Source organism: Zeus faber (genome assembly GCF_960531495.2).
Source record: "Zeus faber genome assembly, chromosome: 14".
In the NCBI taxonomy this organism is placed as follows: domain Eukaryota; kingdom Metazoa; phylum Chordata; class Actinopteri; order Zeiformes; family Zeidae; genus Zeus; species Zeus faber.
In genome coordinates this window covers 10,708,708-10,722,492 of record NC_137200.1, presented here as the reverse complement: position 1 = coordinate 10,722,492, position 13,785 = coordinate 10,708,708, and the positions used below count along the sequence as shown (strand labels likewise).

Here is a 13,785-nt window from a genome sequence, read left to right as displayed (position 1 = left end):
AACAGTGAGGTAGCGAGGGAGGGAATGGACAGGCAGACGCCGCAGCAAAGGTTGCGGCCGGCTACCACGTGGCGTCCAATCGAGGCACTCACTGTTAGCTGCAAGGGTGATAGTGCTGGAAATCTCTCCCCTAGGTCATAGAGGAGCGAGGTAGGACGGTCACCATTCCCCGCCCAGAAGCAGACTGTCCAACTGCATGGAACCCCAGCTGCTTCTCCTTTTATGGTGGTTTATGGTCCATTGTGTGGTTGAGATTTTTGTGTGTGGATGTTTATAATTTTGACTAAAGAACCCAAACATCTAGGGGCTAAAGGCCCAAGTCACGAGATTTAGTTTACCGACGTGTGTGGGTGTGATTTTTGTGCTGGTTTTGTTGACATTGAGACTGACCGGCAACATCCAGCTGTACTAGACGCTAATCGCAACAATGAAGGTTGGGGGACTAGCCCTGTTTGCGGCCCTCCTCTTGTTCGGGGAACAGATCGAAACCGCGGCGGGCCCTGGGAAGGACGCGTGTTTGAATAAATATGGGGGGCGGGAGTTGAATTACACACAGGGGCACAAAACGACCTTTGTGTTTGATTTATTCTCCGTTATTAATTGTGGGCCCCAACCATGGACCCAGGCAAAGAAGTGGCGGGGCTATAAACTGTATGCCTGTTTTGACTCCAGCGTACATCGCCAATGCGCGACAAGGGGCTATACGAGCGGGCCTTGGTGTAGAACCTGGAGCAGGTGGTAGCGTATACCAGCGGTTCCTGGACCCCGACTAAAATGGCCAGGATACTGGGAAGAGATATATGGGACAAATTAGAGCTACAACGAAATTACGACTGGATTTCGAATCCCGTGGCCCTGTCCTTGGAGTGGGATGTTTCCCCCGCTCAGACCCCGTCCAATAGTAGTTTGTACCTGATCTTAGGGGTAGAATTAACCGGGAGGGACACCATGGGGCTGATCAAAATTAATTTCTTGCCCCCTCAGTGCACCCCGACACCTCTGAGGCTACCGGAGGGGATCCTGCGCCCCCGCCGGACCGGGCTCCCGATGGAGCCATGGCCATGGATTATGGTACCTTAAAACCCCTAGACGCGATTCAGATGGCCACCGGATACCGAGAGAGTAATCTTTGGATGAGTTGGTTGGCCCAGGCGGCCCGGGAGCAGGGGCTGGGGAACTGCATAGCGTGTGCGGCGGCTCGACCCTACCTGGTCACCGATCCTGCGCCGCTATATCCTCAGGACGCCTGGGGGTACGGTTGTATGCTAAGATTGACCCGCGAGGCGACTCCACCAAATTGCACCACCTTAGCTAGATTATTCCCGCCCATTGACAACGAAACACATACGGGACCGTTTACGCCCCATAAGGGCGCCGGTAATTACACCTGTTTCAATTTGACACACGATAGACCCCAGTTTAAACTAGGACAGATCCCGGAGGACTGGTGTAACACCACCCGAGCGGGAAATGGCGCTATCGGCTATTGGGCTCATCGGCTATTGTTCTACGCTCATCGGCTATTGGGCTCATCGGGCACTCCCCGGGGAGTGCCCGATGAGTATAAGTTAGCCAATCAGGTGGCGACCGGGTTTGAAAATATCCCCGTTATCTCTGCCTTATTCCCCGTGACTCCAAATAAGAATGTTGACCGCATTAATTACGTCCATTATAATGTCCAAAGACTGGCCAACCTCACCCGAGATGCCGTGGCCGGACTGGCCTCCCAGTTGGACGCCACCTCCCTGATGGCCCTACAGAACCGTATGGCCCTTGATATGTTGTCGGCGGAGAAGGGCGGAGTATGTCACATGTTTGGGGAAGTCTGTTGTACGTTCATCCCCAACAATACGGCACCGGACGGGTCGGTGACCTGGGCGTTGGAGGGTCTGCGAACCCTAGCAGATACTATGAAGGAACACTCAGGGGTGGACAACCCTGTTAACCGCTGGTTAGACCGGTTGTTTGGGAAGTGGAAGAGGATACTTATGCCCATCTTAATGTCTGTGGCCACCTTCTTAGCTCTATTGATCACTTGAGGTTGTTGTTGCATCCCGTGCTGTCGTGCTCTCTGCATGCGCCTGATAATCACGTCAGTAGAAAAGAGGGACAGCACGGTCCCCCACGTACAGATAATGCCATTGTTGGCCAAAAACCAGGTGGATGACTCCGAGAGAGAGAACCCCCGTGTGCACAGACAGATGATGTCGTTCTTGACCGAACCCCGGGTAGATGACTCCTATGTGTATGAGTATGCAAAGACTTCATTTTAGATGTGACCCTTAGGAGGAAAAGGACTTGTAAGCTTGAGTGTGCGGGTTTCTAGTGCACAATAGTCGGGTAAGGCTGTAAGAGTCTCCGACTGGGTGTGGATGAAAGTGGTGAAAATGACAACCGCCTTTAGTCGACCCGGGTTCAAGAGAGAAAGATCAAAACAGTGCACACCTCGCATGAGGTTAAGAGCGGAAAAGCTGTGAGATCCAGTATCACACCCGGGGAGACACTGCTCCATAAGAAATCACCCAGTACTTTTTGTTTACTCATTTAGGAAATGTTAAGTTGAGTATAAGGTTAATAAAAGTTAAGTTTAGTATAAGGTTAATAAATGTTTAAGTTTCGTATAAGGTTTAAAAAAGTTTAGGTTTGGTATAAGGTTAATAAAAGTTTAATAATAAGTTTGGTATAAGGTAAGAGAGAGTTAGATCGGTGCAATTTGTTGAAGATTTTGTTATTAATTGGTCCAGGGGGTGAGCGACCGCTATCCTGGCGTTCAGTAATACGGATGTTGGTAAGGTTTTCCCGCTAAAAGATAAATGGGTTTTTTTTTTCCCACCCAATCACTCCTGGTCAAATGCACTGTCAAGAATTGTTTATCGTGGGTTTTATGTTTAATTTACCTTCCCCTTGATTAATATATGTTGTGATAACTGTTTTAGAGTGACCTCATGTTTGATGAGGTCAAAAGGGGGATTGTTGGATGTAGTATAGCGCACAAAATGGCAGCTGATAGAAATGACAGGGCATTTTACTTAAAATGGCGCCCGACGTAGAAATGTCTCTTTATGACATCTCTCATCCAAATAGCCTTTATGACGACTTGCCAAATAGCCTTTATGACGACTTGCCTAGGAGGAACTATATAGGATTGTGTTCAAAGACACGTTCTCTCGCTCTTGCTGGGTCGCTCTTGCTTTGGGCTCGTCTCCTGGTCTTTGTCATTGTGCCAATAAAGGATCCATTCTGCATCGCATCAGTCTCCATCTTATTGAAGAATCTCTCGAGATCAACCGACCTGGGAGGCATCGGTTTCCAGATCCCAACAATATATATACACACACACACACATAAATATATATATACTCATACACACATATATACATACAACATTAATCATCTTGTTCCAATGGCACCTGTCAAGGGGTGGGATATACGTATTAGGCAGCAAGTGAACAGAGCCGATCAGAGCATCTCCAAAATGGCAGGTCTTGTGGGGTGTTCCCAGTATGCAGTGGTTAGTACCTACCTAAAGTGGCCCATGGAAGGACAGCTGGTGAACCGGCAACAGGGTCACTGGCACCATTGATGCGCATCGGGAGCAAAGTCTAGCACGTCTGGTCTGATTCCACAGAAGAGATACTGTAGCACAAATTGCTGAAAAAGTTCATGCTGCTATGCAATGTGGATGTAGAACTGAGGTGAAGGGTTTTGGTCCGATTCAATCGAGCATCTGTGGGATGCGCTGGAACAACAAGCCCGTTCTATGGGGGCCCCACCTCGCAACTTCCAGGACTTAAAGGATCTGCTGCTAACGTCTTGGTGCCAGATACCACAGGACACCTTCAGGGGTCTTGTGGAGTCCATGCCTCGACGGTTCAGGGCTGTTTTTGCGGCACGAGGGGGAGCTACACAATATGAAGAATCTTTGTCACACAGCACACCACACTACAATGCACATGCATGCACAATCACACACAAGCACATGCGGCCGCTGGCCGGTGAAATGATATATATCATTTCCAATATTAGTGGTTATTAGTGGTGGTTTTAATGTCGTGGCTGATTTGTGTATACACACACACACACACACACACACACACGCACGCACTGTGGCTGTTTCGCCTACCACCCGCCACCCAAGTGGCGTTTCAGGGACCTCTGGCACAGAGACTCAGAAGACAGGATTGTAGACACCAGTTTGTTGTAGAGAGTGGGCCAGTTGGAATAAGCCCAGGAGCAGACAGACATGTGTCATGACAGGGGCTCCTCTCCTGAGCGTGTGTGGGGATGGGGGTTTAACCTGCAGCTCGTTTGACCAACCAATGAGCAACAGGTATGCAGCCACTCTAATCCTGGATCCACCAAGCAGGGAACAAAAAAGAAAAAAAAAGAAGCCTAAAACAGACTCTGAAACAGGGTTGCTATACCTGAAAAGGACAGACTCTGACGCCAGTCAGTTACTATACCTTAAAATAACAAAACACCAGACTCTGAAACAGGGTTCCCATCCCTTAAACCAACAAATGTCCAAAAAAAAAATGAACTGATCCCCTCCCAGGGGACCTGGTTCCCCGGAACACCACGGTCCAGCAGCTTCCTTCGCCCCAGGGCGACGACGGTCAGCCCCCTCCTCCCCTCCGGAGCGTGGGGCCTCTGTGGCTGCTGTGCTGGCTGGTGAAGGCGTGGCCAGACTTGACTGCTGCGGGGGCTGCTTGGAGGGGTGGCCTGGCGGTTACCCGTGGTGGCTGCTGTGGCTACTTCTCCGCCGGACACCCTGGGTGCTACTGCTGCCACTCGGGGAGGGTTGGAGCTGGGGCCGCACGTTAATCCGCTGGTGGCTCCAGGGCCTCTTCAGACGGCCCCTCTGCGTCCTTTCCCCGTGTCGGAGAGTCCGTGTTTAAGTGCCAGTGTGGCAGTTTCGCCTACCACCCGCCACCCAAGTGGTGTTTCACGGACCATCGGCACAGAAACTCAGAAGACAGGATTGTAGACACCAGTTTGTTGTAGAGAGTGGGCCAGTTGGAATAAGCCCAGGAGCAGATAGACATGTGTCAAGACGGGGGCTCCTCTCCTGAGCGTGTGTGGGGATGGGGGTTTAACCTGCAGCTCGTTTGACCAACCAACACGCAAGAGGTATGCAGCCACTCTGATCCTGGATCCACCAGTTACCTAGATCCAGGTCAGAAGTGGCTGCTCAAACCACAACATCCCCACAGCAAACACACACACACACACACACACACACACACACACACACACACACACACACGCACACACACACACACACACACACACACACACACACACACACAGTATACATGTTAGGGTATAGGGTTATAACACTGGGTCAGTTGCATACATAGCTCACTATATATGAATGCAAGTATAACTTCACCAAGTTTAACCATTTCGGAATTCAAACTGACTAGTAATTCACAAATGACTAGTACACTTTCAAAAATATACTGATCCCCTTTACCCACTCTTGGAATGAGAATTGATAGTGTTTTTGCAATGACCAGTTATTATAGTTGACATTGTCGTTAGTTTATTCGTTATTCTTAGTTTTATTTGAACCATCAAAAGGTTGGGCCTTGTTATGACTAGTCGTAAGGTTGTGGTGAAAGTACTTGAAGGTACAATATGTAAAAAGGATTCTGCAAGTGAGACTGAAAGACATTAGTAACTATTGGAATAGTAACTAGTTAGTAATGAATAAGTACAAGTATCACAATAGTGACTTAATTTGAGCTATTAGTCCATAATTTAGTCAAATTCAAATAGTTATTGGTAACTATTGTAATAGTTACTATTAGTTAGTTACTATTAGTAAGTTACTCTGTGAGTGCTCGTACCTAATTATTTGTTAATAGTATGACAGTATAAATAGTTACTGGTAACTTTTAGAATTGTTACAAGTAATTAATTACCAGTCGTATTGAAATAAAGATCAGTCTTTTCTATGGGCTTAATGTTTCATTCAGCAGACTTCCACACATTGTTATTTCTTAAGACTTGCAAGAATGTAGACGTCTTGATACGTCCCCCTTAGTTGTATTTCATAAGACAGTCTACTTCCAAAGTTACCCATCATCTCCTCAGTATGTCGCCAGCATTCTCCGGGGTTGCCGGTATCCAGGGATTACCCGCAAAACGGGGCCTGCTTTGAAAACACGATGGATGGGGAAAGAAAAAGTGAGACGCGGGACGGTGTTTCTTGGGCTGCAGATGCTTTGGAAATGACCAATTACCTGGAGACGTATAGATATGGGGTAATTAATCAATGAAATATAATAAAGTATAATATAACATAACACAATCAAAAAGAATAATTGTAATAACAATAATATTTTGTTTTAATAATTCCAATAATATTAATAGCTTGAGACTCGACTTGTTGGCTCGAAACCTGTAGCAGTACTTGTGAATAGTAACAGTTATAAAGGATTATACTTCCCTTCTTATTTGGTTTGGCCGATGAGTAATCTGTCAAACTTTTACGTCACAACAGATCGTATACTATTATAAAAAATAATTTTGTAATATTATACAGTTCGGACCATACCATGTGCCATGGCTGTAATCAAATGCTTTCATAAATGTCACCTTTGGATAAAATTTCAACAGCAGGGTTCGGTGGTGGGGAACCTCCGGCCTGCGGGCCTATTACAGCCCTCCAGTCAACACAGCCCACTCTGGGTTTCCTTCATTTGACACAGCCCTTTTTCCCCCCATTTTGAAAAAGTAGTCGTCATATTCCACAATTTGCCAATTTGTGAAACCATGCCTTGGAGAATCAAAAAACCCTATTTATTTTTCAATTATATAATAATAATAATAATAATAATAATAATAATAATAATAATAATAATAATAATCGCTTGGTAAAATGGGTTTCTTTAATATTCATAGTAGGCTGGGGAAAGGTTTTTCAACTCCTGTGCCGGGGCCCATTAGTGTGGCGTGAGAGATCGCCAGGTGTGCTTGTGAAACATATTCTAAAATCTTACTGTAGGAAATAACGACGGTGCAAATGAGCTCTTGTGCTGCAAGATCAAAATGCCAAGGCTGTCTGAATACGTTCCAGCCAGGACGGCAACTCTTGTGTTCATCAACGCTCGTTTATCAAGCTTGTTTCACGCCGGAGGTCAGAACTATCGGTCGCCAGGCCCCAATAACAAATGTTGTGACATTTTGTGATGTTTTTTTTCTGGTTGTTATTATTTACGGTGTTCACGGCATGGTTTATACGGGGTGGGATTATTTCATTGTAATAAGTGTGTTGTGGCAGAGATAAATGCTGGGAAACACCGATCTGGGGCCCGATCGTATATGTAGTTATTAATTAATATGGAGAAGTAAACAGGGGGGGGGGGGGGGAACACCACCCTCCATCCACCCGACTTGTCTTAGGAGCGGGTTTTGAACGACCTTTGAGCTGGATTTTATTTTATTTATTTTTTTTGCAAGACCTGGCAACCCCCCTGCATCCCACCGGAAACCCCGTTGAATCGCGAGCTGAGCCTTTTCTACGCCCGGGGGTCGGCGCTTCCTCCGCCCGGGCTCAGTCTGCTCCGGGGAGTCCGAGCGTCATGGCTGCCTGACCCGGGACACAAGCGTATAGCGAGCGTGTCTTGCGCCTCTCCCGCCGCTTCTTCGGCATCCGCGAAGTTCGCGGGATTCTTTTTCTCCCCCCCCCAGCCCCCCCCCCCCTCCCTCCCCCTCAAAGTGCACTTTTCCGCGTTTTCCGTTTTTTTTTGGGCGCTTTGTTTGATGTCAAGAATTGAGAATGCAACCCCCGCCGAGGAAGGTGAGTCGCCCCCGTCCCGCTGCTTCAAACTTAACTTACTCGACTCCACTCAACTGTTGTGTCCGGCGCGTTCGTCGCGTTTGTTCTGCCGCTGCGTTTATTTTGATTTTTGTTTTTATTTTTTCTCTGCCCGAGTTCCACGCAAGAAGCTTCGTAAGAAGCGACGTTTTTTTTTTAACAACATCGCGTTTGTACTGGCCAAGCAAGACTCGCGAACGATTCGTTCGCGGTGAACGACTCTTGTGAAAATGACTCCGGACTCGGGAGTCACTCTGGGAAAAGAGCGAATAAGTCGACTCACACGCCGAAAAGAATAACTGTAAACTAAATGAGAGGCCAGGCGGCTGAGCCGAGCTGGAGTCACACCTTCCGTTCCACCATCGTGAATATTCTTGTTCGACAATTCAGCGTGAACGGTTTTCTGGGGATCCGCGGTCAAGCTGAGGGATTTCGGGGAGAATCCCGCTGACGACTGGTGATCGAGGTGAATCGACTCTTCCGCCTCTGGCTCGTCCCCCCCCCCCCCCCGAGTGACTCGTCGAGAGCCGAGTCTCCGAAAAAAAGTCGAACCTTTCATCGGCGGTGCGTTGTGTACGCGTTATTGTTTTTGTTTATTTTGTTGTTGTTGTTGTTTTTGTGGGACAAAAAAAGGCGGAAAGAACAACACGTACCAACCCAAAAATTGTTTCGTTCGCATGCTCGATCTCCCTGGGAAGACTTGCACTTCATAGATAACATTTGGTCAGACTAAGGCGCTAAAGCTATCGTGTTGTGAGGATTTTTTTTTTCTTTTTCTTTTTTTAAGTTGGATCGTGTTACAGAAATTGACTATTTCCATCCCAGCAAGTTCGGCAAAGTGCAATGACAGGCTCCATGATCGATTTTTTTTTTTTTTTTTACGGATTCATCATTCTTACAGATGTTCTATTGCGGTTTATTCGTGATTAAGATACGTTCCCCTCTGATTAGCATCGGGTGATATATCGATATGATCGCGGTGAGACTCGATGTCGCCCGCAGCTTCGGTTATAGCGATATATAGTTAAACGTTGTCTTTTAGGGCTGCATTTCAAGTTTTACGAACTTCATAGACTGTTTTGCCTGTTAAAATCAATGCGTCTACCTCTTTGGACATAATTACTAATGATTGCTTCTCAAATCATATAGATATCCCCCAGTACTACCTCAAATGCAGTTGTTATTTTGTACAAGTTTCACGTTATTATGTTGTATCAGCTCCATTGAAATGCCTGCCACTGATGTTTTGAATATGTTACTTTGAATAGTAAAACAATACTTCTTCAAATGTGTCATTGCTTTCCTACGAGGGTTTTCCTCCAAAAATTCAAAGTTTTCAATGATAAAATCACATAAAAAAAAAAATTCCACAAAGAAACAAAATGAATGTTCCCCAATGGCCCAGCTTGAAACACAATGATGTAGTCGTGTAGTTAGTGAGGAAACTGTTGTATTATTGCATCAATATCTATTTGTCTTCTTCAATCTGCAAAGTAAGCAAAGTCAACGGGATATTCTGTCTATTGTCAAGTAGTAAAGTTCTAATAAGATAAGATAGCTATAATATGTGTTATATTAACCCAGTATTTGTATTGGCAGAAACATAAACTTTTTATAATCACTCTTGCATCATTTCTTCTCTTGTACTGTACAAGCCTTGTGTTAATGTTTATGAGCAAGATTAACCTCTGACATTTTCCACGTCAGCCTCCACCGAAGACAAAAGTTTTGTCAGTGGAATAATTTAGGTTTATCTTTCACGTGTACTTTCATCAAGCAGTTTACTGGATTCGGTGCTTCACGGTACTCATGGGATTTTCCCCACTTGTGTTCATCCTATCTTTCTTTCCTAAACTGATAAGCTGAGTCACACATGTTGCCCCAATCAACACCGTGGTTTTTTTTTTTTAACACACCTACAGCTTCCCAGTGGGGTTTTCATGTTTAAAAAGTCTTATTGAAGTGTTCAAACACAATTTAAATTGACCTTTTAAAGGCTGGGGGCAAGTTGCGAAATTTTAGATTTATTTTTGTATGTGTTTTCTATGTTTTTAGGTTTATTATGGTTCACTGTTAGGTTTAGTTCATTAGTTATTGTATATGACCAAATCATTTTATTCTTTCTTATCTTTTTACTGTTTGTCTATCAACTATCTGTCTGTCTGTCTATCTATCTAAATGCGCTATAACTGTGTACGTAAAACTCTGAATAATTTCATTGTGACAAATGGACTGTGGTTATGTCACAATGGGATAAACATTGTTCCACCTCCTTCTCTCTATCATTGAAATCATCTCCCAATTATCAATACTGACTGAAAAAAAGATTTCTGGCCTTTCCTGCATCACTCTGTGGCCAATTAGGGGACTGTGCTGTGATGTCCATCGGGGCCTCAGAGACTTACCTTAAGCGGAAACCAACTATTGGAGACCATTAGCTCCTGTTAATTGGTGCGAGTTGATCGACTCGTGTACGAACAACGCCGTGCACTCCATTCAAACAACACAAGCCATACCTGTGGGGTTGTTGTAATGACCCAGAATAATTCCGCGCATGCTGAGCATTTTTTTCCGCACAGTACTTGTAAATAATGAATTTCAGTCAAAAATACACATTCTATAAAAAAACACTTGTTTTCGTCTGGTTCATGTGCGTGTGAGAGGATTGAGACATTTCAGTATTCTAATGCATGACTTTTTAGTTCAAATTAAAGATATAATAATACATATTAAATATGAACTATGTGGTATTTTTCACTGTTGGGATCATTATGAAATATTTGAGGCAATACTAGTTTTAAGAGTTTACTTACATTATATTCCAATGTATTAAGCCACGGTTACATCTTCTAAAGTGTGATTTTAAACATATGGGAAGCTGTTATATAATGTGTATATTGATAATGTGTTAAACTCCCAATGGTGATGATTGGGATCGATGATGATTTTGTAGCGCCTCAGCCCTGATATATGTGTTTGTGTTTCTTTTTTAATTGATATGTTTGCTTCTCACTTTAAATCAGGTGCGAGTTACGCAGGAGCTGAAGCAGATCCACACAGAGCAGCTAAGCAGGTTGCACGTCAAGCACCAGACAGAGTGTGACCTCCTGGAGGACCTGAGGTGAGGGAGGCCGCCGTGTGGAAGAGGAGGGTGCCAGTTTCATTAATTTGCACTGTTGCTAGGATATGTTTTCCTCTAGTAGTCACCTAGTAGACAGCTTGTATCCCTTGCTTTTTGGTTTGAAAGACAAATGCTGAGATGTTGAGACAAATGCAACAAAAAAATTAAAAAAGGGTAAAAAGTTATGGATGTGAGGAAGTCTTTTTTTATAGCTGCTTTGTCGGTGGGAGGATCGAATGAGAAAAGAACAAATAAAAAAAGCCCAAATTAAACTACTTCAAAATGAACATATACATTTTTTCATACAACCTTTTTGGGCTGTAAGGAGAATAATACAACTACCATTTAGTAAATAATGATTAAAAAAAAAAAGATTTCTCATTTGGGCTCGTGAGAAAATGTTTTTTTTTTTTTGTTGAGTTAAAAGACTTAACGTGAAATCTTGATCGTGATTATTCTTACAAACAACTATTTGGCAACTTCACTATTTTGGCACATCCCACGTGTGTTTTTGTGTGTGTGTGTGTATATATATTTATTTATGTGTACATATATATATATACAGTATATATATGTGTGTATATACGTGTATATGTGTGTGTATAGATAGATAGATAGATAGATAGATAGATAGATAGATTATGGTGGGCAGTGTTTTGACACTCTCAGTCTCGAGGGGGTTGAGTCCAAAGCCCATTGGCTCCCTGCTTCCTGTTCGGTGTGTTTTTGTGTGTGTGTGTGTGTATATATATTTATTTATGTGTACATATATATATATATATATATGTATATGTGTGTGTGTGTATATATGTATCTGTGTATATATATGTATATGTGTATATATATATATATATATATATATATATATATATGTATGTGTGTATATATATGTATGTGTATATATATATGTATGTGTATGTGTATATACATATACAGTATATATATGTGTGTATATACGTGTATATGTGTGTGTATAGATAGATAGATAGATAGATAGATAGATAGATAGATAGATAGATAGATAGATAGATAGATAGATTATGGTGGGCAGTGTTTTGACACTCTCAGCCTCGAGGGGGTTGAGTCCAAAGCCCATTGGCTCCCTGCTTCCTGTTCGGTTTGTGGTTGGTGGTGATTGAGAAAGACTCCGCCCCCTATATCCAGAAACAGCTGGAAGTGAAGGGTCATGAGAGCCTCCAGATGTTCTGGCTTCCCAGATTGTTACCAGAACAAAAAAGAGAAGAAAAAAAAAGGGGGGAATAAGTGGGTGTATGTGTGTTGCAGTGTGTGCAGGAATTCTGCGATCTTGCAAGAGAAATGATTCAGCAAAAGCTCTGGGATGGTTGGGGGGAGGGTTGGGCGGTGAAAATTGTGAGGAGTGAAAAATTTGGTAAACTGCACGAAAGACAGGAAGGGGCAGATTTCAGGAAGGGAGTTACAAGCTCCCTGGAAGTCAGTCCAATCGTTCCTTTTCTAAGTAGTTTGTCCTTAATGTTTTTCCTGGAGCACCATCAACTCCTCCTAACTTGATTTCACAACATTAGGGGTCTCGAGGCTTCCTTTGGGGCTTGTTCTGGGTCAACAGCCCGACCAGGTTTATGCCATAATTGTTAAAGGCCCCCTCCAGCAAATTTCACTTCCCCCTTACGTCCTTATGTTTTCTCTTAATGGAAAATTTAAACATGGTAAGTGATTGAACGTCATGCATTAGCAACACCATGGTACACCAGTGATCAACCAATCACATTTTTTACCAATACCAGACTACCATTGTTGTTAATAGCCTGTAGACATTTGTGAAACTCTAATACAAGTGCAAATACATTTTTTCATTTCATGGTAGTGAGTGGGTGCGCCAGCCTGGATAACCGCAATCACTTTTTGCCGTGTACAGTTTTTGACATTCTTTAACATTGTGTTTTTAACATCAGTTATTTGTTGAAACATGGCAGTGACCGTGGAATCGATGCACTGAAACAGAAAGTGTAATGAACGTTAATAAAAACATGAATTAGCTCTAAAATGCAAAATTGCTTGAGGTTGTGTTTAAAGATCTGAACTACAGTAGCCGGTAGTAGTATTCCTTCTTCATTAAATCCCAACACTTGAGTGCAGTTACTCTTAATCCCCAAGCTAGAGGCGTTCCATGCATAATATCCATCATCACGGATGTCACTGGTAGAAGCTGTCGTATAGGAGAGAGGAATGGCAGGTTAAAAAAAAGGTTTTGAAAGAATTTGAGGTATTTCTCTTGGTAGCCAGGGGGAAAAAAACTAGTCATAGAAGTACACTGGACTCCTTGATAGTTAAAGACTCTTGGAGGGGGGTTGTTGGGTGGATGTTAGAGAGAGCAAGCTGTTTGCCATGCCCCCCCCCCCCCCCCTACTGTAAATAGACTTGAGGCAACAAGAGAAATGGAGCCCCGCGGGGCCAAAAGTATACAGTGTACGTTAAACAGATTTATGGACTAAGTTGATGTGATTCACATTACAGAATCTTTGTCATAAGCACCAAAATACATTTTCACATACAAGGAATTTGTCGTGGTAAGATTGGTGCATTGCTGAACAGACAATTTGCAGAAAAACAAGAATAGATATAATAATATTAATAATAATAATAATAATAATAATAATAATAATAATAATAATAATAAATATACACAGGGTCCAGGTTTGTCGTGTTGGGTGTGTTTTACAGTTTCCCAGGTTTTCCGAAACCTAGCATGATTTTCCGAGTTTACATTGAACGCAGCATGGGCTCTTCCTCCTCTCCTGGTTGCTTGTCTCACAGCGCAACCACTGTGCGGTCTACACAGCCCAACCGTCCTGTCTTTAAA

The 13,785-nt window shown here is 43.6% G+C and overlaps 1 protein-coding gene across 1 annotated transcript in view; it reads left to right on the top strand.

Annotated features, from left to right (window-relative positions):
• The first annotated feature begins 7,721 nt into the window (after nt 1-7,721).
• Nucleotides 7,722-13,785, top strand: part of LOC307239614 (F-BAR and double SH3 domains protein 2-like) — a 28,988-nt gene continuing 22,924 nt past the window's right edge. Inside the window, exons 1-2 of the mRNA XM_080013096.1 lie at nt 7,722-7,807; nt 10,849-10,946. Coding sequence (XP_079869222.1) covers nt 7,787-7,807; nt 10,849-10,946 — 119 coding nt within the window. The 5' untranslated portion in view covers nt 7,722-7,786. The remainder of the gene's footprint in view (nt 7,808-10,848; nt 10,947-13,785) is intronic.